General features: G+C 37.3%; 1 protein-coding gene across 7 annotated transcripts in view; it reads right to left on the reverse strand.

The window, feature by feature from the left end:
• Positions 1-25,374, reverse strand: part of CCT6B (chaperonin containing TCP1 subunit 6B) — a 140,413-nt gene that overhangs the window by 82,715 nt on the left and 32,324 nt on the right. For 3 of the 7 annotated variants that reach the window (XM_063628586.1, XM_055258001.2, XM_055257999.2), the window contains 9 exons: positions 19,919-20,029; positions 19,610-19,769; positions 17,686-17,768; positions 16,459-16,555; positions 16,016-16,163; positions 9,183-9,316; positions 7,787-7,889; positions 5,810-5,882; positions 4,764-4,962 (listed from right to left, as the gene is read on the reverse strand). In XM_063628586.1, coding sequence (XP_063484656.1) covers positions 4,890-4,962; positions 5,810-5,882; positions 7,787-7,889; positions 9,183-9,316; positions 16,016-16,163; positions 16,459-16,555; positions 17,686-17,768; positions 19,610-19,769; positions 19,919-20,029 — 982 coding nt within the window. In that variant the 3' untranslated portion in view covers positions 4,764-4,889. Of the gene's footprint in view, positions 1-183; positions 307-4,763; positions 4,963-5,809; positions 5,883-7,786; positions 7,890-9,182; positions 9,317-16,015; positions 16,164-16,458; positions 16,556-17,685; positions 17,769-19,609; positions 19,770-19,918; positions 20,030-25,374 lie in introns of those variants that run through there. The other 4 variants (XM_063628584.1, XM_063628583.1, XR_008653200.2 and 1 more) reach the window with 3 other exon arrangements.

Genomic DNA, 25,374 nt, shown 5'->3' on the forward strand with positions numbered 1-25,374 from the left:
AATAGAATATATCATTTCCAAACCATCAGAGAGAAAAAAATGGGGAGTAGACAAAATTGTATCAATCTAATTGAAGGTAGTAAAAAGAGAAAGCATTTTTTAAAAAGAAGGGTAAACAAAAAGTATCAAAATTACATAGTAGAAATAAATATATCACTAATCATCAAAAATAACTAAACTCACCAGTTAAAAGATACTGCCCAATTACTCCTGTAATCTCAGCACTTTGGGAGGCCAAGGCAGGAGGATCGGTCCAGCTCAGGAGTTCCAGACCAGCCTGGGCAACATAGTGAAACCCCATCTCCACTAAAAATAAAATAAAAAATAAATGAGCCGGATGTGGTGGTGCACACCTGTAGTCTCAACTACTTGGGAAGCTAAGGTAGAAGAATCCCTTGAGCCCAGGAGATCGAGGTTGCAGTGAGTTATTAAATTAATAAAATCTAGCAATAATGTGTTTTTAGAGACACACTTAATACCTGAAAACAAAGAAATTTCATAAAAGGATGGGAAAAGATACTAGAAAAATAGTATCCTTTCCCTATCCCCTGCACCAAAATAGAGCTGGCATTGCTAGATGAATATAAAACAAAATAAGACTTTAAGGGAAAAAGTATCATTTTATAAAGCATTTCTATAAAAATATAAATCATCAAAACAGCCTTGAAAGGAAATAGAAAACATGAGACCTAAAATAATAAAGAAAATTGAATCAGTAGTCAAAAATCTATCCCTCCCATCTAAAAAACTACTAGGCTCAGACCAAACTGTCAAGAAATAGATAACCCTCCATTTTACCCACTCAAACTTCCATAGAAAACAAAGAGTAATAATTCCTCAACTCATTTTATGAGGCTAATATGTCACTGATGTAAAAATTAGAAAAGGAAAGTAGAACAAGTAAAATTATAGGCCAACAGTGCTTATGAACACATGTAAAAACCTAAATAAATATTAGCATTGAGTCCAGCAGTGTATAAATAGTAACATATTTCATTGAATCTAAAATGTCACTCATTATAAGATGCACCCATTACTTCACAGACTAAAAGAAAATGCTATCACTTCAACCATGACATAATACTTTATCATTCATACATTTTTTATATTTACTGTAAGAGCTTTTTAAACTTATACATACAATTTTTTATCATATATCGTTCCTATGCATTAATAACATAGGCAAAATAAATAAGGTAAGATACTCTTAAGACTTCATAATCAAGAGTCCAACTCTTCTAAATCACTTTTCAACTTAAGAGTCTCTGACACTCATTCTCACCATCAAGAAGTGGTAATGCAACATTTCATGAAAAAGTCTCTACTACTATCTCTGGTATTTTCTTCTAAGCCATTGACACATATTCTGAAAATTTTGATGTAGAAGTTTTTTTCTTTAACTTACTGGAACATGACATTGTAGTATAGAAACATACTGAAAGCCAGGTGGGGTGGCCCCCACCTGTAATCCCAACACTTGGGGAGGCTGAGGTGGGAGGATCACTTGAGGCCAGGTGTTCAAGACCAGCCTAGGCAACACAGTGAGGCCCTGTCTCTACATACATACATATATACATACATACATACATACATACATACATACATACATACAAGAAATATACTGGAATATGCCCTGCTTAGATTTTAAAAGTATAAGCATAGATTGCAAATCCCACTTGATGTAAACAAAACTTTTAAAATACATTATATATATATAACTTATTATGTCAGTCCAGATTCAGAAACTTGTGGTAAGGCAGTTCCAGATAGTTTCATTTCACCTGTAAACTGTGTCACTTTGACCAATATTGTAATTTGCAAATGTGTAATATGTTTACAGATGTGCCCTGCATTAATGTTCCTATTTTGGTTTTTGTTGAATCTCCTGCCTGCTTGTCAAAACCTAGGATGCTTCAGGCCCATGTACAATCGAAAGCAGAGGCATCCTTGAGCGTTAAAGCATTGAACTAACTGGAAAATGCAATATACCACATAACTGATGTGAAAAAAGACTGTATTTTTGTGTTTTTTTAAATAAAAGTTTGTGTAACTTTTTTAAAAAAAAGAAATACACTGGCATACTGCAAAACTGCTAAAATGAGTGAATGGATAAGTCTCAAAATCATTAAGTGGGAAATAAAAGCACAAAAGTATATCTACAGAGCAATACAATTTATACATTTTAAAAACCCAAGAAAAGGCTGGGTACTCACTAATCCCACCACTTTGAGAGGCCAAGGCAGGGGGACTGCTTGAGGCCAGGAGTTCAAGAACAGCCTGGGCAACATAACAAGACCCCATCTCCACAAAAAAAAAAAAAAAAAAAAAAAAAGAATGAAAAAAAAAAAAAAAAGACAAATTCACCAGTTAGCTAGGTGTGGTGTCATGTGCCTATAGCCCTAGCTACTCAGGAGGCTGAGGTGAGAGGATTGCTTGAGCCCAGAAGTTTGAGGCTGCAGCGAACTGATTGTGCCACTGCACTCCAGCCTGGGTGACACAGTGACACCCTGTCTCTAAATAAATTAAATAAATACCCCAAATGAAATTTTTATGTTGTCATGGGTATGAAAAAGAATAAAGAGTGGCCGGGCGCAGTGGCTCACGCCTGTAATCCCAGCACTTTGGGAGGCCGAGGTGGGTGGATCATCTGAGGTCAGGAGTTCAAGACCAGTCTGGCCAACATGGTGAAACTCTATCTCTACTAAAAATACAAAAGATCAGCCGAGCGTGGTGGCGGGTGCCTGTAATCCCAGCTACTCGGGAGGCTGAAGCAGGAGAATCGCTTGAACCTGGGAGGTGGAGGTTGCAATGAGCCGCGATCATACCACTGTACTCCAGCCTGAGCAGCAAAACTGTCTCAAAAAAAAGAATAAAGAGTGGGAAAAATAAAAGTGAATAGGCAATAAAGATCACCTCTAGGGAGGAAGGGTGGAAAAAGCATGATGGGGAGTGGGTGGGGGAAGTGGCATCTTAACATTTTGTACTTTGGTGTTTCTTTAAAGAAAATCTGGCTGGGTACAGTGGCTTATGCCTGTAATCCCAAAACTTTGGGAGGCCGAAGCAGGCAGATCACTTGAGGTCACGAGTTTGAGACCAGCCTGGCCAACATGGCGAAACCCCATCTCTGCCAGAAATATAAAATTAGCCAGGTGTGGTGGCAGGCTCCTGTAATCCCAGCTATTTGGGAAGCTGAGGTAGGAGAATTGCTTGAATCCAGAAGGTGGAGGGTGCAGTGAGCCGAGATGGTGCCACTGCACTCCAGCCTGGGTGACAGGAGGGAGACTCTGCCTCAAAAAAAAAGAAAAGAAAATCTGAAACAAATATGGCAAAATGTTACTATTTGTTAAAGCTAGGTGGAGGGTACAAATGTGTTTATTATATTACTTTCTTTTTGGTATATTTTAAATATTTCAAAATTTAAACAATGTTACACAGAAAAGATCTGGCCATATGCATGGTAAGCCCATTTTAAAAGGACTATCCTATAGAATAAAGACAAGTTTAAAAAGGAGATCTTTCTTTATAACAGCAAAACAAAATGGAAAACAGAATTAGTAAAATAAATTGTGGTATAACCATACAATGCAATGCCATGTAACCATAAATAAGTGATGGTTCAGAAGTCTGAATACTGGGCCGGGTGTGCTGGCTCATGCCTGTAATCCGAGTACTTTGGGAGGCCAAGGCAGGCAGTTCACCGAAGGTCAGGAGTTTGAGACCTGCCTAGTCAACACAGTGAAACCCCTTCTCAACTAAAAATACAAAAATTAGTCAGGCGTGGTGGTGTGCACCTGTAATCTCAGCTACTAAGGAGGCTAAGGCAGGAGAGTCACTTGAGCCTGGGAGGCAAAGGTTGCAATGACCCAAGATCATGGCACTGCACTCCAGCCTGGGTGAAGAGTGAGACTCCATCTCAAAAAAAAAAAAAAAAAAAAAAAAGAAGAAGAAGAAGAAGAAGTCTGAATACTGCCTTAGAAAGATGCTGATGGCATATTAAGTGGAAAAAACAGGCTATAAAATTATAGGGTTAAAGGAACCTTCTCCTATATGCACAAACAGGCCAAAGTTCCATTAATGCACCTGCCATATTTTAGTCTCTTATCAACTACCATCCATGGAAAGAAGTTAACCACAAGAACTCTAATAAAAATAAAAAGCATAATAGATTAATTCTAGAGTTTCAAACAAGAAAGATATTGCTATAATATCTATACTGAACAGTTGTATTATAAGCCAAAAACAATTACTTCCCACCATTGATGTCAACAATTCTCATCTTTCCAGATGAGACCTGTTCTATCTCACCATCTAGTCAGAGAGCTACCAGAGCTAGCACAGTAGCATAAATTGTTGATCATATATACAAAAAAGCCATGTAAAATATAATAAATGATATACAAAATAAATTGAGTCAGATATTATAAACAATGCAACCCAAAGCTACACGCCATATTTATAAGAGGAAAGAGTGGCAGCAAGAAGTCACTGAAAGAATTTTGAGAGAAAATGAAACATTTTGTCCTACTACATTTATACCCTCTGATAAATTGGAAATTTACTTGGGTGTACTAAAACCTCTATTTTGTTAATTAAAACTTGCCAAAAGGTCTAAGAATCATAAAGATCCTATGCTATAAAAACTGCAATAGCATATAACAAAGGGTGGGGAGTTAGGACTCTTGGGGAAATATTTAATTATTATTCCTTTACTGTAAAAGTATTTCTTGTGTTCTTTATACCTTGATGAAATATTTTTGAGACGATTAAGACCCAAAAGACATAAACTGCATTTATTGTGTAGAAATTCAGAATGGCTCAGGCTACGTAATAGTAGTCAGATGTAAAGTGTACTAAATTTCATCTTCTAGAGGGGTTGATTTTGAATTCAATCATCCTTTGAGAGAAGACATCCCAGCTTGCATAATTTCATCAACCAGGAGAATGTTGGTGGCAATCACTGTGCTAAGGAAAAAGATGAGAGGGTGAGTAAACCCTACTAACCCACTCTTAGCTTTTTTCCCCAGCAATCTTTACCTATGTAGGGTACTTTGTTCTTTAATGATGTTAGTATGATGTTTCATGAGACAAGGCTATTATAAATACAAATACAAATGTCACCCTTTTTTTTTCTTTCCCAAGATGGAGTTTCACTCTTGTTGCCCAGGCTGGAGTGCAATGGCAAGACCTCAGCTTACTGCAACTTCTGCCTCCCGGGTTCAAGTAATTCTCCCGCCTCAGCCTCCCGAGTAGCTGGGATAACAGGCACCCGCCAACATGCCTGGCTAATTTTTGTATTTTTAGTAGAGACAAGGTTTCACCATGTTTGCCGGGCTGGTCTCGAACTCCTGACCTCAGGTGATTCACACACCTCGGCCTCCCAAAGTGCTGGGATTACGGGCGTGAGCCACCGCACCGGCCCAAATGTCACCCTTTGTATTATAATTTAAACTCCTTTGCTGATAAGGTGCATTCCTGGTTTATATTCCAGCAAAATTGAGCTTATTTTTACAATATCATTTGATTTTCTCCATCATGCATGTGCTACTATTTCAGTAAACTTCCCCTTTTCTTTACCCCTCAAATAGTAAGATTAATTTTTCTTATAACTTAACGCTGCTAGGCCTAAAATATAAAAGGGACTATGGACCATAAAATGACAGAAGCTAGTTCTAATAACTGAATACCACACCTTTCATACACTTGACAATTTTTCCACTGTACAGGGACAAAAATAATAGAAAAAAATTTCATCTTAATATTATCAGTTATAACTCTACAGGTCTTTCACTTTATGTTCATACGAACTTACCAAGAGTGAAGAAGTTGTTTTTTTACACAGTAATTATCCCAAACTCCTGCATCTGCTGCTACCATTGGCTCACCTGAAAAGTAAAAACAATTTTAATACCAAAATCTTAGTATGTGCTATTAATATTAATTGATATCTTCTAAAAATATTTAATACACTACCAAAACTACTTTTGTCAAGGTCATCAATGATCTCCATATTGTTAAATCCTAAATCCAATGGTTGATTCTCAGGCCTCATCTATCAGTATTTAACACAGTTGATCACATTCTCCAGCCTACTCTGTGTTATCTTCCAGGATACCACACTCCTCTGGTTTTCTTTCTTTTGCACTAGTGGCTCCTTTTCTGATTACTTTGCTGCTTCTTCCTCTTCCTCCCTGACCTCTTAACGTTGGAGTACCCAAAAGTTCAGTCCCAGCCTCTTTTCTCTCTACCCTTAATCCCTAGGTGAGCTCATCCAGACTTTTAGATTTAAACCATACATATCTGATGACTCTCAAGGTTTTTTTGGGTGTTTTTGCTTTTTGTTTTCTTTTTTTTTGGTGTTTTGTTTTTGTTTTTGAGACAGAGATCTTGCTCTGTCACTCAGGCTGGAGTGGTGGCGCCATCTCGGCTCCCTGCAACCTCCACCTCCTGGGTTCAAGCAATTCTCCTGCCTCAGCCTCCCAAGTAGCTGGGATTATAGGTGCCTGCCACCATCCCTGGCTAATTTTTGCATTTTTAGTAGAGATGGGGTTTCACCATGTTGGCCAGGCTGGTCTTGAACTCCTGACCTTAAGTGATTCACCCACCTTGGCCTCCCAGAGTGCTGGGATTACAGGCGTGAGCCACTGCGCCCGGCCTGACTCTCAAGTTTTAATCTCCAACCCAGACCTCTTCCTTGAACTCCAGACCCATATATCCAACTTTTTTAATTAAAAGATTACAGATGCTTCAACCCTGACTCTGCCAAAACTGAATGCTGATGTCCTCTCACCCACAACCTGCTCCAGCCAGTCTTCTCCACCACAGTTGATTGCAACTCCAACCTTCTACTTGTTCAGTTGACTTCTCTACAGAGTGGAGAGTGGCCAGAGTGATTCCCTTAAACTTAATCAGGCCACGTGCCTGGCCAACATGTGAAACCCTGTCTCTACTAAAAATACAAAAATTAGCCGGGCGTGGCAGCAGACACCTATATTCCCAGCTACTCCAGAGGCTGAGGCCGGAGAATTGCTTGAACCTGGGAGGCAGAGGTTGCAGTGAGCCAAGATCGTGCCACTGCACTCCACAGCATGGGTGACCGAACGAGACTGTCTCATAAATTAATTAATTAGGCCACGTCTGCTCAAAATTGCTCCCTGCTCCTCTAAAGTAAAAGCCAAAGTCCTGAGACTGGTCCAAATGCCCCTGCATGATCTGGCCCTTCTGTCACCTCTCTCACCTCCTTCCTCAAAAACATCAGACACCAGCTTTTCCACTGGATGTTCTCTCTCCCTAGAACACTTAACTCTAGTTGCCTACATGGCTAATTTCCTCACTTCCTTCCACTTTTTTTCAACAGACATCTTGATGATGCCTACCCTGACCAACCCTTTAAGCTGTCATTCTCTCTCCACCCTCCTGTACTAGCATCCATGATCATTATTATACCACTCTTTTTTTTCATATAATTCATTACTTTTTCTAAAATGCTGAAGGAGTTTATTTATTAAAGTTATTATTTACTGCCTACCTTCTCCCACTACAACATAAGCTCCCAGGGGCAGATATTTTTGTCTGTTTTGTTCTGTGTGAAGCCCAAGAGGAAAACAAGCACTTAATAACTATGTCTTAAATGAATGAGCATTTTTTAAGAAGCTCAAAAATAAACTAAAGGCATCCAAAATTTAAATATTAAAGTTACCCAAACCTCTACTCCTTTACCATAAGATCTGGGTAACTAAAGAATAACCTCTTTCTTTATTAAGCAGCTAATTTTCCTTCACTTTCTCACCTGTATTCAAATCTATGCCCACAAGTTGTTTTGACTCGACATGCTCAGCCTGAACTTTTACTAGTGTTTCCTGTGGGTCATAACCAGCATTCTGAGCAAGAACCTTTAGGAATAAAAATAATAATATATATATTATGCATAATACCTTCACATACATCAAATATAAAAATACTCTTTACTCTTGTAAAAACACATCCATAACATGGCAATCATCTCCTTTTGAAGAATTCCACTTTTAATCTAAATCAAATTATTATTTCATCTATCTAGTAGTTTTTATATTTACTTAAACATTTACCCTATGCACATCACACTAAATTCTGAGGACATCAGAGTTCCCCCATTTCCACCCTACTACATTAATTTCCCTCCTTGCAAAAGGTTTTTTTTTTTTTAGTATGGAAGGAAGTAGAATGATATTCTTGTTTCCTCTAGTACCACTAGCCACATGCCCTCCAGTTCTTCATAGGCACTTGCTAAGGAAACCAGAATATTTGCAGCATCTTTGTGCCCCTCATCTTCATGAGGAGAGTCACGACCTGTGGTAACAGGGTTGGAGATACTGGCACTCCAAACCAGGCTCATTTCCAAGTGGCCCCAAATCACCAGCTGATGAGGAAAAAGGTACCACCAATGTATACTGGGGTTACCAATTTCTGTCAACAACAGGATCATACTGACTTTGCTGCTCTGGGGAAAGAAAAAATAGGAAATCTAATTCACAAAGATTTCACAAATTATGAAAAATTTTAATAAAAATTAGCAAAGAGATTTTGCTAACATTGTTAATAATGTTTTAATTCATGGTAATAGCATCTTTGAAGTAGTTTTACTATGTTTCTAAGGTGGTTTGAAACCAATTAAGGCAAAGAGAAAAGAATGGTTGCTTTCTGTCCTTAGGTTGCCACATGGAAAAATTCTGTTTTCTCTTTTTCTAGGAATTATAATGATGATGACAAACGTAAGGTTGTATCTAGGAGTGCTAAATAGCCTCAAGCCCTCCCTCTCCACAATTTAAATTGATTACAGTTGGATACCACTAACAAAACAAAGATGTACCATAAAATCTAACTAAATTTTAAATTCTAAACTTTTTCATTATCATTGGTTAATCATGAGTCATTTCTGAAGGAAATTTTTGGACCTGCTTTAATTTTTGGAACTCAGAGAAAGAAGCAAGGGGGTAAGTTGGCTATGTCATGAGATCGTGCAAGGATTCTGGGCTGTTATCCCAAAAGTTTCCCTGCTTTAGTTGTAAAATATCTAAGAGAAAACTGTGTAAGGAAATGCATATAAATACCTGTCTACTCCATTAACTATCAGATAATATGGGCAATTTGTAATTAAACACCTTTATGTCTAACCAGTTGTTATTTGGCCGAAAGGGTAGTTGTACCTTGGGAATAATGAGTAAGGCATCAGCAAAAGCTTGGACTCCAAGACGAGCTCTTCCTTTTATACTGTTCTTGTATGTAACAAGAGCTTCAGCCATTGCCACTTCAATTGCACCAGCTCCAGGAACCATACAACCTATTGGAGAGAAAAAATATGATTGGCAAGAAATGCCATAAAGACCAAAAGAGAGAGAGAGAGAGAAAAGCAATTCACTATTTAAGTATGTTCTATTATCTACAGAAACCAAATAAATTGCACAGCTTAGTAATTACTCAGTTGTCTTATGAAACATCTTGAAGTTGTATGTCATTAAATAAATAGGCATAGTACAGATAATTTGCTGTAAACAGCTCATTTTGCTGCTTATCCTCTGGTAAACAAGAATAATTTATTTTTACCTTCATCTTACTCTTTTATAACTACTTTTTTTTTTTCTGAGATGGAGTTTTACTCCATCACCTAGGCTGGAGTGTAGTGGCATGATCTCGGCTCACTCCAACCTCTGCCTCCCAGGTTCAAGCGATCCTCCTACCTCAGCCTTCTAAGTAGCTGAAATTACAGGCATGCACCACCACACCCAGCTAATTTTTGTATTTTTAATAGACATGGGGTTTCACCATGTTGGCCAGGCTGGTCTTGAACTCCTGACTTCAAGTGATCCACCCACCTCCGTCTCCCAAAATGCTGGGATTGCAGGTGTGAGCCACCACACCCAGCCTTATGACTACTTTTAAGAGGTATTTATAATTTATATTGACAAGTAACTGATTACAATATCTGACATGAAAATTTTTTAGACCAAGATAATTTGTCTCTAGTTTTTGATAGGGAATTCTTGGAACTCAATGAAGTATTTGTTTTTTGTACTGGAGCAGAATTCAGACTGCTATCTAAGAAAAAATTTAAGTGGTATTATTATTCTAAACCAAGAGTTTTGGTTAAACACATCAAATTTCACATCAGGATATGACTTTTATATCTGCTACTTGTATGGTTTCATAAAGTTTATGACTTATTTAAATCAGCAAACTTGCTTTAAAACAAAACAATATGAAAACAATCTCCCCTTTTATCTCACATCATTTTAAAATTACTACCCCCTTTCTCTGCTTCACTTCACAACATAACTGCTCAAAGAGTTGTTTACCCACCAGATGATTACATCATTCCTCCCATTCACATTTTTTAAAAGTTCCTTGTTAAAAACAGAATATACTCAAAAGAATATTTATATGTGTAAGATATAAAGAACAAATGTACAAATAAACAAATATATCCATGTACCTACCACCCAGCTTAAGAAAGAGATTACTAGAACCTTTGAAAACTTCCCTGATCCCATTCCCTGTGAAAACACAACATATCAAAATTTTAGCATCCCTAAAGCAGTACTTAAAGAGAAATTTATATCACGAAACACCTATATTAGGAACAAAGAAAGTTCTCAAACTAATGACCCCAGCTTCCACCTTAAGAAACTAGAAAAGGGCAGGGTCTGGTGGCTCACTCCTATAATCCCAGCACTTTGGGAGGCCAAGGCGGGTACATCACTTGAGCCCAGAAATTCAAGACCAGCCTGGGCAACACAGTGAGACCCCATCTCTACAAAAAACACAACAATTAGCCAGGTGTGGTGGCACACACCTGTAATCCCAGCTACTTAGGAGGCTTAGGTGGGAGGACTGCCTGGGCCAGGGAAGTCAAGGCTGCAGTGAGCCGTGACCATGCCACTGCACTCTAGCCTAGGCGACAGATCGAGACTCTGTTTCAAAAAGAAAAAAAAAAAAAAACTAGAAAAGGAAGTACAAATGAAACCTAATATAAGCAAAAGAAAGGAAATAATTAGGATGGAAGTGGAAATTAATCAAATGACAAATGTCAGAAATGAGAAAATTTATATCACTACAGATTCTACAGATATTAAAAAGAATAATAAATGAATATTATGATCGACTTTATGACAATAAAGTTGAAACTGTAGATCAGAAGTTAGTAAACTTTCTGCAAAAGGCCAGTTAATATTTTTTAGGCCATACCATTTCTTTTGCAACTATTCAACTCTGCCACTGTAACACAAAAATAGCCACAGACAATATATAGACAAATGAGTATGGCCACATTCCAACAAAACTTTATTTACCAAAACAGGCAGCAAACCAGATTTAGCTCATAGATAGTAGTTGATGATCCTAACTTAGGTGAAGTGGACAAATTCTTGAAAGACTACAAACCACTAAAGCTCACTCAAAAAAAAAACAAAACCTTTATAGCCCTATGTCTATTTAAAAAATTGAATGTGTCATCAAAAGCTTTCCCACAAAGAAAACTCCAGGCTCAGATGGCTTTATTGACAGTCTACCAAACATTTAAGAAAGAAATAATACAAATAATACCAATTCTCCACAACAACTTAACACTTTCAGAAATTTGAACAAGAAAAACTTTCCAGTTCACTCTATGAGCACAGCATTGTTCTAACACCGAAAAAGATAAAAGCATTACAAGAAAAAATATACACAGATGAATACAGATGTAAAAATTCTTAGCAAAATTTTAGCCAGTTAAATCAAATACATAAAAAGGAGAATACACATAGTACCGTTATTCACAATAGCCAAAGGGTAAATGTAACACGTTTCCAATAATAGACAAATAAAATGTGGTATATACATACAATAGAATATTATTTAGTGGTAAAAAGGAAGGAAATTCTGGCACATGCTACAACATGAATGAACCTTGATGACACTATGCAAAGTGAAATAAGCCAGACAAAGGACAAATACTGTATGATTCCAATTATATGAGATACATAGAGTAAACTCACAGAGACAGAAAGTAGAATGGTGGTTACCCAGGGCTGGGGAGGTGGGTAGGGAATGGAGAGTTATTGTTTAATGGGTTCAGAGTTTCAGTTTTGCAAGGAAAAAAAGTTCTGGAGATGGGTGGTGATAATGGTTACACAACAACGTGAATGCACTTACTAACACTGAACTGTACACTTAAAAATTGTTAAACTGTAAATTTTATGTTATGGATATTTATCACAATTTAAAAAATAATTTTTAAAAAATGTAATCCATTAATTTTTTAAAAAGTAAAATGCATTATAACTAAGTATGGTTTATCCCAAGAATGTAAAGTTTGACATTTGAATCAATCAATGTAATTTACTGTAGGAAAAAACTAAATGAGGGCTGGGTGCAGTGGCTCACGCTTGTAATCCCAGAAGTTTGGGAGGCCAAGGCAAGCAGATTACCTGAGGTCAGGAGTTCAAGACCAGCCAGGCCAACATGGTGAAACTCCATCTCTACTAAAACATACAAAAATTACCCTGGCATGGTGGTGCATGCCTGTAATCCCACCTACTCAGGAGGCTTCTGCAGGAGAATCGCTTGAACCTGGGAAGCAGAGGTTGCAGTGAGCCAGGATTGTGCCATGGCACTCCAGCCTGGGCAACGAACCGAGACTCCATCTCAAAAAAAAAAAAAAAAAAAAAAAAAAAATCATATGATCAATAGATGCACAAAAAGCATTTGGTATTTATTCTCGTGTGTGTGTGTGTGTGTGTGTGTGTGTGTATGTGTGTGTGTTTTGACAAAAAACAACAACGACAAGAAGTTTCACTCTTGTCGCCCAGGCTGAAGTCCAGTGGCACGATCTCAGCTCACTACAACCTCTGCCTCCCAGGTTGAAGCAATTCTCCTGCCTCAGCCTCACGAGAAGCTGAGATTGCAGGTGCCTGCCACCATGCCCAGCTAATTTTTGTATTTTTAGTAGAGACAGAGTTTCACCATGTTGGCCAAGCTGGTCTCGAACTCCTGACCTCAGGTGATCCACCCGCGTCAGCCTCCCAAAATGCTGGAATTACAGGCATGAGCCACCGCGCCCAGCCTGGCATTTATTCTTAATTAAAAACTGTCAGCAAACTAGGCGCAGAAGGGAGAACTTCCTCAACCTGATAAAAACCTATAGCTAACGCTAACATCATATGTAATGGAGAAAGATTGAATGCTTCCCCCTAAAATCAGCGATGAGGAAAGGATGTCCATTCTCATTATTTCTAGTCAATATTATACTGGAGGTTCTGGCCCATGAAATAAGGGAGAAGATTTTAAAATATCCACATTGGAAAGAAAAAAGTATAACTGTATTAGCAGACAATGTAATCACTTATATAGACAATTCAATGAAGCCTATAAGAAAGCTAATTGTGATTTAGCAAGGTTGCAGAATTCAAGATCCATGTACAAAAATAAAATATATTTCTATATATTAGCAACTAACAATTAGAAATGGAAATTTTAAAAATAGCATATACAATAGCAACAAAATAAATGAAATATATAGAGATAAATATGGAAAAAAGTGTGTGAGGCTCATATACTAAGATCTACGAAATATTGCTGAGATAAATTCAAGAAGACTCAAATAAATAGATAAGACGATATTAATGAGTTAGAAGGCTCATTATTAAAATATCAACTATCTCCAAATTGATCTACAGATTTAATAAAATTCCAATCAAGCGGGGTGTAGTGGCTCACACCTGTAATCCAAGCACTTTGGGAGGCCAAGACGGGAGGATCGCTTGAGCCCAAGAGTTTGAGATCAGCCTGGGTAACAACATAATGAGACATTGTCTCTACAGAAAATAAAAAAAAATTAACCAGGCATGGTAGTGGATGCTTGTGGTTCCAGCTACTTGGGAAGCTAAGGTGGGAGAGTCACTTGAGCTCAGCAGGTCGAGTCTGCAGTGAGCCATGATCAAGCCACTGCACTCCAGCCTGAGTGACAGAGTAAGATCCTTTCTAAAAAAAAAAGTTCTGATCAAAATCCCAGCAGCAGTCTTTCTGGTAGAAATTGACAAGCTGATTCTAAAATTCATATGGAAGTCATGTGGAAATGCCAAAGACTTAGAATGACCAAAATAACTTAAAAAAAAATGAGAGTTAACAATACTGATTTCAAGATTTATTATAAAGCTACAGTCATCAGGTCAGTATGATATTAACATTAAAATAGACAAATGCATCAGTAGAACAGAAAAAAGCACAGAAATAGAACCACACAAATACGAAAAACTGATTTTTTACACACGAGAAAAGGCAATTTGGTGGTGAAAGTAAAGTCTTTTCAGCAAATAAGACTAAAACAATCTGATACCTTTATATGAAAAAAATGAACTTATATCCATACTTGCACCATATACAAAAATTAACTTAAAATGAATCACAGACCTAAATGTAAAACATAAGACTATAACACTTTTAGAGGAAAATCTTTGTGACCCTAGGTTAGGTAAAGATTTTTTAGGTGCCACAGCAAAAGCATAATCCATGAGAGAATAAAAATAATAAACTAGACTTCATCAAAATTAAGAACTTCTCCTTGAAAGGGACTGTTAAAATGAGCCACAGAGGAGAAAAATTTGCCACTTATATATCTGAAAAAGCACTTGTAATCAAATTATATATAAAGAACTCTCAAACTCAACAATAGAAAACTAACACAAATTTTTTCTTTTCTTTTTTTTTTTTTTTTTCTGGAAACAGGGTCTCACTCTGTCACCCAGGCTGGAGTGCAGTGGTGTGATCATAGCTCACTGTAACCTCAAACTCTTGGGACTCAAGTGATATTCCTGCCTCAGCCTCCTAAGTAGCTGGAACTACAGGTACAGCCCACCACTCCTGGCTATTTGTGTATGTGTATAGAGTCATGGTCTTGCTATGTTGCCCAGGCTGGTTTCCAACTCCTGGGCTCAAGCAATCCTCCCATCTTGGCTTCCCAAAGTGCTGGAATTACAGGTGAGAGCCACTGTGCATGGCCAACAATCCAATTTTTTAAAAGGGCAAAAGATTTAAACAGAGAATTCACCAAAGATATACGGAGGGCAAATAAACGCATCAAAAGATGCTCAACATGGGCTGAATGTGGTGGCTCATGCCTACAAATCCCAGCACTCTGGGAGGCTGAGGGGGGAAAAACTGCTTGAGGCCAGGAGTTCAAGACTAGCTTGGGCAACATAGAGAGACCTCATCGCTACAAAAAAAAAAAAATTAAAAATTAGCCAGGTGTGGTGGCATGCACCTATCGTCCAGCTGAGGTGGGAGGATCACTTGAGCACAGGAGTTTGAGGCTGCAGTGAGCCATGATTGTGCCACTGCACTCTAGCCTGGGTGACAGAGCAAGACCATGTCTCAAGAAAAATATATATAGGTGAGGTTTGCAGCCAGGCGCAGTGGCTCATGCCAGTAATCCCAGCACTTTGGGAGGCCAAGGCAAGTGGATCCCTTGAGCCCAGGAGCTCAGGACCAACCTTGGCAACACAGAGAAACCTCATCTCTACCAAAAATACAAAAATTAGCCAGTTTCAAAACCTGGTCTCAAAAGAAATAAATAGATTAAATAGATTAATAATAAAAATAAAACTAAAAAAAAATTTAAAGGCCAGGCATGGTGGCTCACACCTGTAATTTCAGCACTTTGGGAGGCCAAGAAGGGCAGATCGCTTGAGCCCAGGAGTTAGAGACAAGCCTGGCCAACATGGCGAAACCCCATCTCTACTAAAAATACAAAAAATTAGCCGGGTGTGGTGGTGCGTGCCTGTAATCCCAGCTACTTGGGAGGCTGACGCAGAAGAATCGTTTGAACCTGGGAGGCAGAGGTTGCATTGGGCTGAGATCGCACCACTGCACTAAAGCCTGGGCAACAGAGCGAGACTCTGTCTAAAAATATATATATACACATACATAGGTATGTGTGTGTGTGTATACATATACATATATACACACATATATGTGAGGTTCATATCAATCACAAGAAAGAGCTTACCATCTTCAATGGCATTTTTGATAGCACGAAGTCCGTCTCTTATGGCATCCTTGACTTGTGTGAGAGTATGCTTATTTGGTCCTTTAACCAACAAGGTAACAGAGCGAGGGTTAACACACTCCTCGATAAAAGTGAACTTTTCTTCACCCTAAAGGGTGGCACAAAAATATGTAACTTTAATATTTAATGTCATTATAAAATCAACAATTTATACTAGAATACAATCTTCATTTGAATTTTTCTTATCAAGCATAACTAAAGATATGTTTAAAGGGAGTTAAGTTATATCTGAACTCTTAACATTTAGGTAAATAAACGGTAAAATCTGTTCTGTGAATTAGATCTCAAAACACAAAACATGAAATAAAAGGTCAAGTAGTATTTTCCTTTAAAAAAGGGGGCTTAGCATTCACTTTATAACCACTATTCATAGAAATACTCACTAATGTATACTCATACACAAGACCAGCATGTCCCAAGCAATCTACAGTGAGATCTTCAAAAGAATTCACGGCCATTCCACCACAAGCAAGAGAGAGTCTGAAATTACATATATGTCACCATAGCTTGACTATGGAAAATATTAATACTAATTTCTTAGAGGAGAAAAGATATCTAATGCAGAAGACTGTATTGTTACTGTATTGTATTGTTTTGGGTTTTTTTTTTTTTTTTTTTTTTTGAGACGGAGTCTCGCTCTGTCGCCCAGGCTGGAGTGCAGTGGCGCAATCTCGGCTCACTGCAAGCTCCCCCTCCCGGGTTCACGCCATTCTCCTGCCTCAGCCTCTCCGAGTAGCTGGGACTACAGGCGCCCGCCACCACGCCCGGCTAATTTTTTCTATTTTTTAGTAGAGACGGGGTTTCACCATGGTCTCGATCTCCTGACCTCATGATCCGCCCGCCTCGGCCTCCCAAAGTGCTGGGATTACAAGCGTGAGCCACCGCGCCCGGCTGTTTTGGGTTTTTAACTGACTAATAAAATTGTCTATATTTATCGAGTACAACATGATGATGTTTTTAAATATGTATAAACTGTGGAATGGCTAAATCGAGCTAATTAACATATATATTGCCTATGTGAGGCTTGATTTAGCCATTTTTGTGATAAGAACACTTAAAATCTACTCTCATCATTTTTCAAGAATCCAACACATTGTGCATTCTTGGGTGGGTTTGCAAAAGATTTTTAAAAAGAACAATATATTGTTATTAACTATAGTTGCCATGTTGAACAATAGATCTCTTGAATTTATTCCTCCTAACTAACTGAAATTTTGTATCCTTTGACCCACATATTCCCAGTGCCCCTCTCCTCCCACTGCCCCAGCCCCTGGTAACTACCATTCTACTATCTACTTCTAAGAGTTCACCTTTTTTAGATTCCATATGTAAAAGTGAGATCATGCTGTATTATGTTGTATTGTTTTGTTTTTAAAATCTGTTTTAAAAAGATAAAAACTTTCCTTATACTTCAACAAAGTTCTGCAGTAGGTTAACAATCTTGCTTTTTGACAGTTCAATTATTTACTGAAACTAAAAACAAAACTTGGATTTTTTTATGCCATTGTTTTGTTCAACAACATTTACACATAAGCTAAAAGGAAAACACATGGGATAGTTTCCATTTACTCTGTTAAAAACTTAGGATATATAATTATCTGCAAGCTTACCTTTCCATATTTCTTCTTTTTGCTCTGCGAAGAGCTACTATTCCATGTTTTGCAAGAGTATCTAAGGAAAATGGATCAATTCCCTATAATCAAATTAACATAAAAATTATGTTTTAAACCAGTATTTCTCAACCTTTTGGTCTCAGCACCACTTTACTCTCTTAAAAATTATTAAGCACCCAAAGAGCTTTTGCTTATGTAAGCTCTATCTATAACATTTATATTATAAAAACTGAGAAATTTTTAAAATATTTATTAATTCATTTAAATAATAAGCCCATTTTATGTTAATACACATAACATTTTAAGTGAAAATTTACTATACTTTTGAAAACAAAAATATATATAGTGAGCTAGCAGTGGCATTACTTTACATTTTTGCAAATCTCTTCAATGTTTATCTTCATAGAAAACAAATGGATTCTCATATCTCATTCAGTATTCAATTTGGAATGATATGTTATTTTGGTTCAAGTTTATGAAGAAAATCTGGCCCCACACAGATAAATATTGTAAAGGGAGTAATATTTTAATGGCCTTTTCAGATAATTATGGAAATTCTTCTTTGATACTATACCAAAACTCAACAAGTAATAGTTTCTCAAAGGTTAGTTTCACTGTGGAACCATAGCAATGAACTTTTCATACTACCTCACATTAAAACACATTGGTGTAACTTGCACACTGAATGGATTATTTATCCATGTATGATTTTATAAAAATCATACATTTTTAGTCATGTAGATAGAGCATCAGTTCACTGAGTTAGGCAAAGTTTCCACATGTTGACACATTTCATGTATAACATGTTATGTTATACATGTGGAAACTGTGTCATGTCATACATGTGGAAACTTTACCTATCTCAGTGAACAAAAACTCACATTTGTTAATATCACTACTATTATCACTAAAGTCTTTTAAGTATTGGAACGCTGTCAAGTTCACATGGCAGATACAAGTTTTCTGAAATTCTAATTTTTGTTTAAAAGTTCAAATGTTATTGACAACAAATACTGTCAGTTGTTTTAAGTCACAGAATTTCTTCATTCATTTTTGAGAGAAATCTACCAAATACCCGTATCTAGATAACCACAGTTTGTCTGTCAGTCATTCTTCCAGGTAAAAGTGGCATTCCATGAAAAAGCGGCTAGTTTACCTTGCAATTCAATTACACAAGTGCTTTCCTTCAAGACAACCATCATATTTTGGTATGCAATAGAAGAGCTTTGAAGTTCCCAGCCCCACAATCCCAACACTTTGGGAGGCCAAGCCACTTGAGACCAGCCTGCACAACATGGCAATACCCAGCCTCTACGAAAAAACTTAAAAATTAGCCAGGCATGGTGATGCACACTTGTAGTCCTGGCTACTTGGGAAGCTGAGGTGGAAAGATCACTTGAGCCCAGGAGGCCAAGGCTGTAGTGAGCTATGATGGTGCCACTACACTCCAGCTTGGGTGACAGAACAAGACCCTGTCTCAAAAGAAAAACAAAAAGAGTGCTTTGTGCATACTTCATATTTTGTCACACATAATAATAAAAGGATGCATATTTAAGAATCAAAATTTAATAAAATTAGTAAGTTTTACCACTTCATCAAGACAATCTTAAATGATACTGCCTTTTTTTTTTTCACTGCAAGTGTGCAGTGGTATAGCAATAAAGAATGCGATGACTACTAGTATAGTTTGGTGCTACTTCTTTGATTTCTACTAAGGTGCCAGCAGTTTTACAGATTGCTTTTGCAGCATCATTGCAAATGTCAACACAATGTAAAAGGTGTAATTATTATTATGAAAATAGTTTTTGACCTCACAGACTCTCTGAAAAAGTCTTAGGGATTCTTAGGGGTCCACAGACCACACTTCAAGAAATGCTTAAGAACATTTACAAATAACTAAAATCTAAACTTTCTTTCTCACCTTTTGATTAATGACGACAAATCCTTTATTGGACTGAGCACAGACTTTGTCCTTCAGGTCTATTATTTTTTGTACTCTATCTTCAATAAATTTTCTTTCAGCTTTTACCAATTTCTCTTTCTCTTCTGCAGTCTTATAAAAGAAACCAGAGTTCACCTCTCTAAAAGATTAATAAAAACCAGCTAGTAAAGGCAGGAGGAAAAAGGAAAAGAGATAGAAGTAGTCTACACCAAACATCTGGAAGGAGAGATTTTAAAACATCTTTAGAAAAAAAAATTTCAAAAGCTATAAAGAGAAAGTAACACGCACGTTTTTTCATATTCCAGTGAAACGTTGCAAATAAGGATAAATGCATCTTCTACTCGCTTCTTCATATCTGGATGACGGGCACCATGATCCAAAACTAATCCTTGGATCAACCTATTAAAAATATTAGTGTTTCTTACTTTGAATATATACTCTAAAATTTGGTATAAAATTATCATTATACTATTAAAGTTACATCAATACTTCCAGGACACACATTGTTTCCTTGTACCAATTTTAACAGTTTTTGGTGTTTTTGTTTTTTGTTTTCAGAGATGGCAGTCTTGCTATGATGCCCAGGCTGGCCACGAACTCCTGGGCTCAAGCAATCCTCCTGCCTCAGCCTCCCAAGTAGCTGGGACTAAAGGAGTGCATCACCTCACCCACCTCCTTGCATTGACTTTAAACCTAACATATAATTGGTAAAATTAGGAAAGAGAATCTACTTTAACACAGTGTGACTATGAAGTCACAATAAAAAGTCAAGCCAGAATTATTTTCTAATTATATGATTCAAAAATATGACACAGTTTATCAAGTAATGAAAGGTATGTATACGATGAGTTTCTTAGGAACATTTATTCAAAATGATTATATGGAACAACTAAAAATTGTTAACCTAAACGTCCAACAATAGGGTATTATTCAGCAAATAATGACCCAACTATTTGATGGTTATAAAAAGTATGTAGTGACATGGAAAAATATGTATAGGGCTAGCTGATAAGCATAGAATGACAAATTGCATATGAAGCATGACTATAACTGTTCTTTTTAACAACAAACAAGGAAGGGGAACATCACACACTGGGGCCTGTTGTGGGGTAGGGGAAGGGGGACGGGATAGTATTAGGAGATATACCTAATGTTAAATGACGAGTTAATGGGTGCAGCACACCAACATGGCACATGAATACATATGTAACAAACCTGCACGTTGTGCACATGTACTCTAAAACTTAAAGTATAATAAAAATATAAATAAATTTAAAAATTTAAAAAAAAACAACTTGGCATTAAAAAGAAAAAAAATGGGAGGGACCTAAGAGTAGAGGTTATGCATGGGTAGTAGGAATATAGATGATTTGGAAAGGAGGTGTTTCTTCCTGTTTTCCAAATAATCTTTCAAGAGTCAATATTTTTATAACTTTATAAAATTCATTTACAAAACATTTAGGGGATGGAATTTCTACTTATGAATCCTTTATAACTAATTTTTGTTATATATTTTTAAACTATTTTAGTTCACATAATTATAAGGAAGTTTTCAAAATTTTACTTTAACTAGATTACTCCACCTCTTAACAGAATGTAAACATATCTAGAAAGAAACAAAAACACTATGTTCAACATTCCTCACTTTTCAAGCCTCCTTCACTTTCCTCCCTCCCTACTGTCAGCAAATGACACTGTTTCTTTGAGAAAATAGAAACATTGTCCCATTACTACCTCTACCAATCCACTTGCACTTGAACCTGAACCTGCTACTACTATGAATGAGCTGTCCACGTTCCTCTCTATGGGTAGCCTCTCTACTTGTGTACTGGATTCCATTTCCCTCTCTGTTCTTGCACTGTCCCCTAGTCCCCTATATCAATTCTTCTCGTCTAAAGAACCATCCTTACCAGCATACAAACTTGCAGTAACAATTCCTATCATTAATACAAAAAATCCTTCTCCCTCAGCCCCATTCCCATATTCCCTTTTAGCTACTGCCCCATTTCTCTGTTCTCCTTTACAGCTACACTTCTCTAAGTTACCTTTCTCTCTTGAGCCACCTTCAATCTGACTTTTATTTCCACCTCTTTATTCAATCAGCTCTCATTAAAGCCACTAAAAAAGTAAATGTTTTCCGGCCGGGTGCGGTGGCTCACGCCTGTAATCCCAGCACTTTGGGAGGCCGAGGCAGGTGGATCACAAGGTCAGGAGATTGAGACCATCCTGGCTAACACGGTGAAACCCCGTCTCTACTAAAAATACAAAAAAATTAGCCGGGCCTGGTGGCAGGCGCCTGTAGTTCCAGCTACTCGGGAGGCTGAGGCAGGAGAATGGCATAAATCCAGAAGGCAGAGCTTGCAGTGAGCCGCGATCGCGCCACTGGACTCTAGCCTGGGCGACAGAGCGAGACTCCATCTCAAAAAAGAAAAAAAAATGTAAATGTTTTCCAAATATAACAATCAACTCTCAGTTCACAGCAATGTACTCAAACTTTCAGCAGCATATGACACAGCTGATTATTGTCTCCTTGAAATACTTTCTTCTTCTGGCTTCTGGGACACCACTCACCTTTGGCTTTAATGCCTCCTTGACTGCCCCCTTCTCACTCCCTTTTGCAGAATCCACCTCATCTTTTCAAACTCTAAACATCCAAGTTCCCAGGGATCATGCTTTAAACTTCCTTTACTATATTCACTTCCCAGATGGTCTCATTAACTCATGGCTTTAAGTCATTTATACACTAATGATTCTCAAATACATACTTCTAGTGCAGACCTCTATTCTGAACTCCAGACACATCTCTCCAAATTCCTACTCAACATCTCCGCATGGATGCCTAATAGGCATCTCAAACATAACATTCCCAAACTGAACTCTTGATTTATCTCCCCAAATCTGCTCCTCCTAGTCTTCTCCAACTCAAGAAACAGCACCTCCACTTTTCCCGCTAATCATGAAAAAGCCCAAGAGATATCCCTGACCGCTCTGTTTCTGTCATGTCCTATGTTGAACGCTCAACAAATCCTATTGCGCTTTCCTTCTAAGTACACCCTAATCCAAACTATTTTCATTTCTCACTTGTTCTATACCAACATTCCTAACTGGTCTCTGCTTTCTGCCCTTGGCCCTCTTTTACCTCCCAATCAGCCGTTTTGTGTGTATTCCCCACACAAAAACCACAGATAACCTTCTGAAGTATAAATCAAGAACTTGTTATCCTCAGCAATAGTAGGCTAACTGAGATCAGTCCTACTATCAAAAACAACTAAACTAAACATGATGGCTTAAAAGCAAAAAAACCTTAGCAACATTGAAGAGCTATAAGATAGTATATAACCATGAGGCCAAAACTGAAATAAAACAGAAACTCCAACAGGTACGTAGAGAACTGCAGGAACAGTAGGTTCTTTTATCTTAAAGTCATTTGACAATCCAGGCAAATCTGAACTTCGGTTTCAATGTCTTCACAATGAGAAGAAAACAGAATTAAAAGCCCAGAGCTCATCCAAGGTGGAGTGTTTACAAGAGACCCTCTTCACATTAAGTTGGAACCACAAAGGGCTACATATTCAGGATTATCCAGAAGGAAGAGCTAGAAATAAGCAGCCCTCACATGGACTTACAGTCGGAATTCATATCAAATGGATATTCCCAAAAACCTCAAGCTGTGAATTTAATTTAAAGTAGTCCCTAGGGAGGCAACAAATGCAAATCCTCTCTGCAGAAAGGCAGCTTCATTCTAGGTCTCAAATTATTTCTACCAATATGTTTTTCAAGCACAATGAATGGCACATATGAACACAAAGCATGATGAGTGAGAATCAGTAAAATATAATAAACACCAGAAAGGGACAAGTCAAAACTTTAGCTATTATAATTATCAAACATGAACTATATGTTTAAAGAAAGAAAAAAGGGAAAGTTTGGAAAGATTTGCAAGGAATAGAACACCATAAAAAGTAACATGGCAGATTTAAGAAAGAACCAAATAGAACTTCTATAAATAGTAAATAAGGATATCCACACATATACACACAGATATAAAAAATTCAAGAAAACAGACATACATCCATATGTCTAATAAAAGAATATTACAATGTTTATAGCAGCGCTATTAATAATGGGCAAAAAATGCAAACTACCTAAATGCCAATCAACAGCAGAATGAATAAACTGTGGTATATTAACACAAGAAAATACTAAATAGCAAAGAGAATGACCAATCTACTAATCACACAAAAATACAAATAAGCCTCACAAACAATGCTAACTGAAAAAGGTCAGAAACAAAGAGTACCTACCTTATGATTCCTTATACAAGTACAAAACATATAACAATCTATGCTGCAGAAATTCAGATTACTCTAGAAGAAATATGGCTGAAAGGAAGCAAAAGAGGGGCTTTTAAGGTACTAGTAGTTCTGTTTCTTGTAACAGTGCTGATTAAACAGATATATTTGGAAAATTAATCAAGCCATATTGCTATGATAGTTGCATTTTTCAGTGTGTGTTACACTTCATTAGTAAGTTTATTTTTAAACCGAGGGATTGGTTTTAAAGTAGAGTAGACATTGTTTAAGAGAAAATTAGCAAACAACAAAGTATATCACTAGAAATTATCCAGAATGCAACACAAAAGATAACAAGACAAAAAGTACATAAAAAACTAAATTAAGAACATCAAGCATACACTTAACTGGAGAAGAAGAAGGGATGAACAAAAGAAATGTTTAAACAGATAATGGATGGAAATTTTCCAGAATCAGATAAATGATGGCACTCAAAAAGCCAGAAAACGCCAACCAGAATAAACAAAAAGAAATCCATACCTAGCTACATCATAGTAAAAGTATACAATACCAAAGACAAAGAGAAATATCTTAAAATCACCTAGGTAAATAAAGGACTCATGGCTATAAAGGACTCATGGCTAATTTCTGTACAGGAATAATGAAAGCTGGAAAACAACAGAACAATATCTTCAATCAGCTGAAAGAAACTAACTGCCAACCTAGTAAACACACAATGAAAGTATCAAAGAATAAAGATAAAGGCATTTTCAGGCAAAGAAAAACTGAAAGTATGCCTCCAACAAACTATCACTAAGGAAAATCTACAGGATGAACTTTAGGCAGAAGAAAAGCAATCCCAAATGGAAGGCTGAGATGCAAAAAACTACACAGATGGCTGGGCGTGGTGGCTCACACCTGTAATCCCAGCACTTTGGGAGGCTGAGGTAGGTGGATTGCTTGATGTCAGGAGTTCAAAACCAGCCTGGCCAACATGGTGAAACTATGTCTCTACTAAAATACGAAAAATTAGATGGGTGTGGTGGTGCACGCCTGTAGTCGCAGCTACTCGGAAGGCTGAGGGAATCACTTGAACCTGGGAGGCGGAAGTTGCAGTGAGCCGAGATCAAGCCACTGCACTCCAGCCTGGTGACAGAGTGACACTCCGTCTCAAAAAAAGAAAAAAGAAAAATAAGTAAGGATAAGTAGAAAGTATAAAACAAGATGGAAAACTTTTTAATTTGCTTTTTTTATTGTAATAGCTTTTTGGGGAACAGGTGGTGTTTGGCTACATGACTAAGTTCTTCAGTGGTGATTTCTTAGATTTCAGTGCACCCATCACCCAAGCAGTGTAGTCTTTTATGCCTACACATTGTACCCAGTGTGTAGTCTTTTATGCCTCATCCTCCTCCCAGCCTTCCCCCCGGGGTCCCCAAAGTCCACTGTTAAGAT

This window comes from Symphalangus syndactylus, chromosome 20 (assembly GCF_028878055.3).
Source record: "Symphalangus syndactylus isolate Jambi chromosome 20, NHGRI_mSymSyn1-v2.1_pri, whole genome shotgun sequence".
Taxonomy (NCBI): Eukaryota; Metazoa; Chordata; class Mammalia; order Primates; family Hylobatidae; genus Symphalangus; species Symphalangus syndactylus.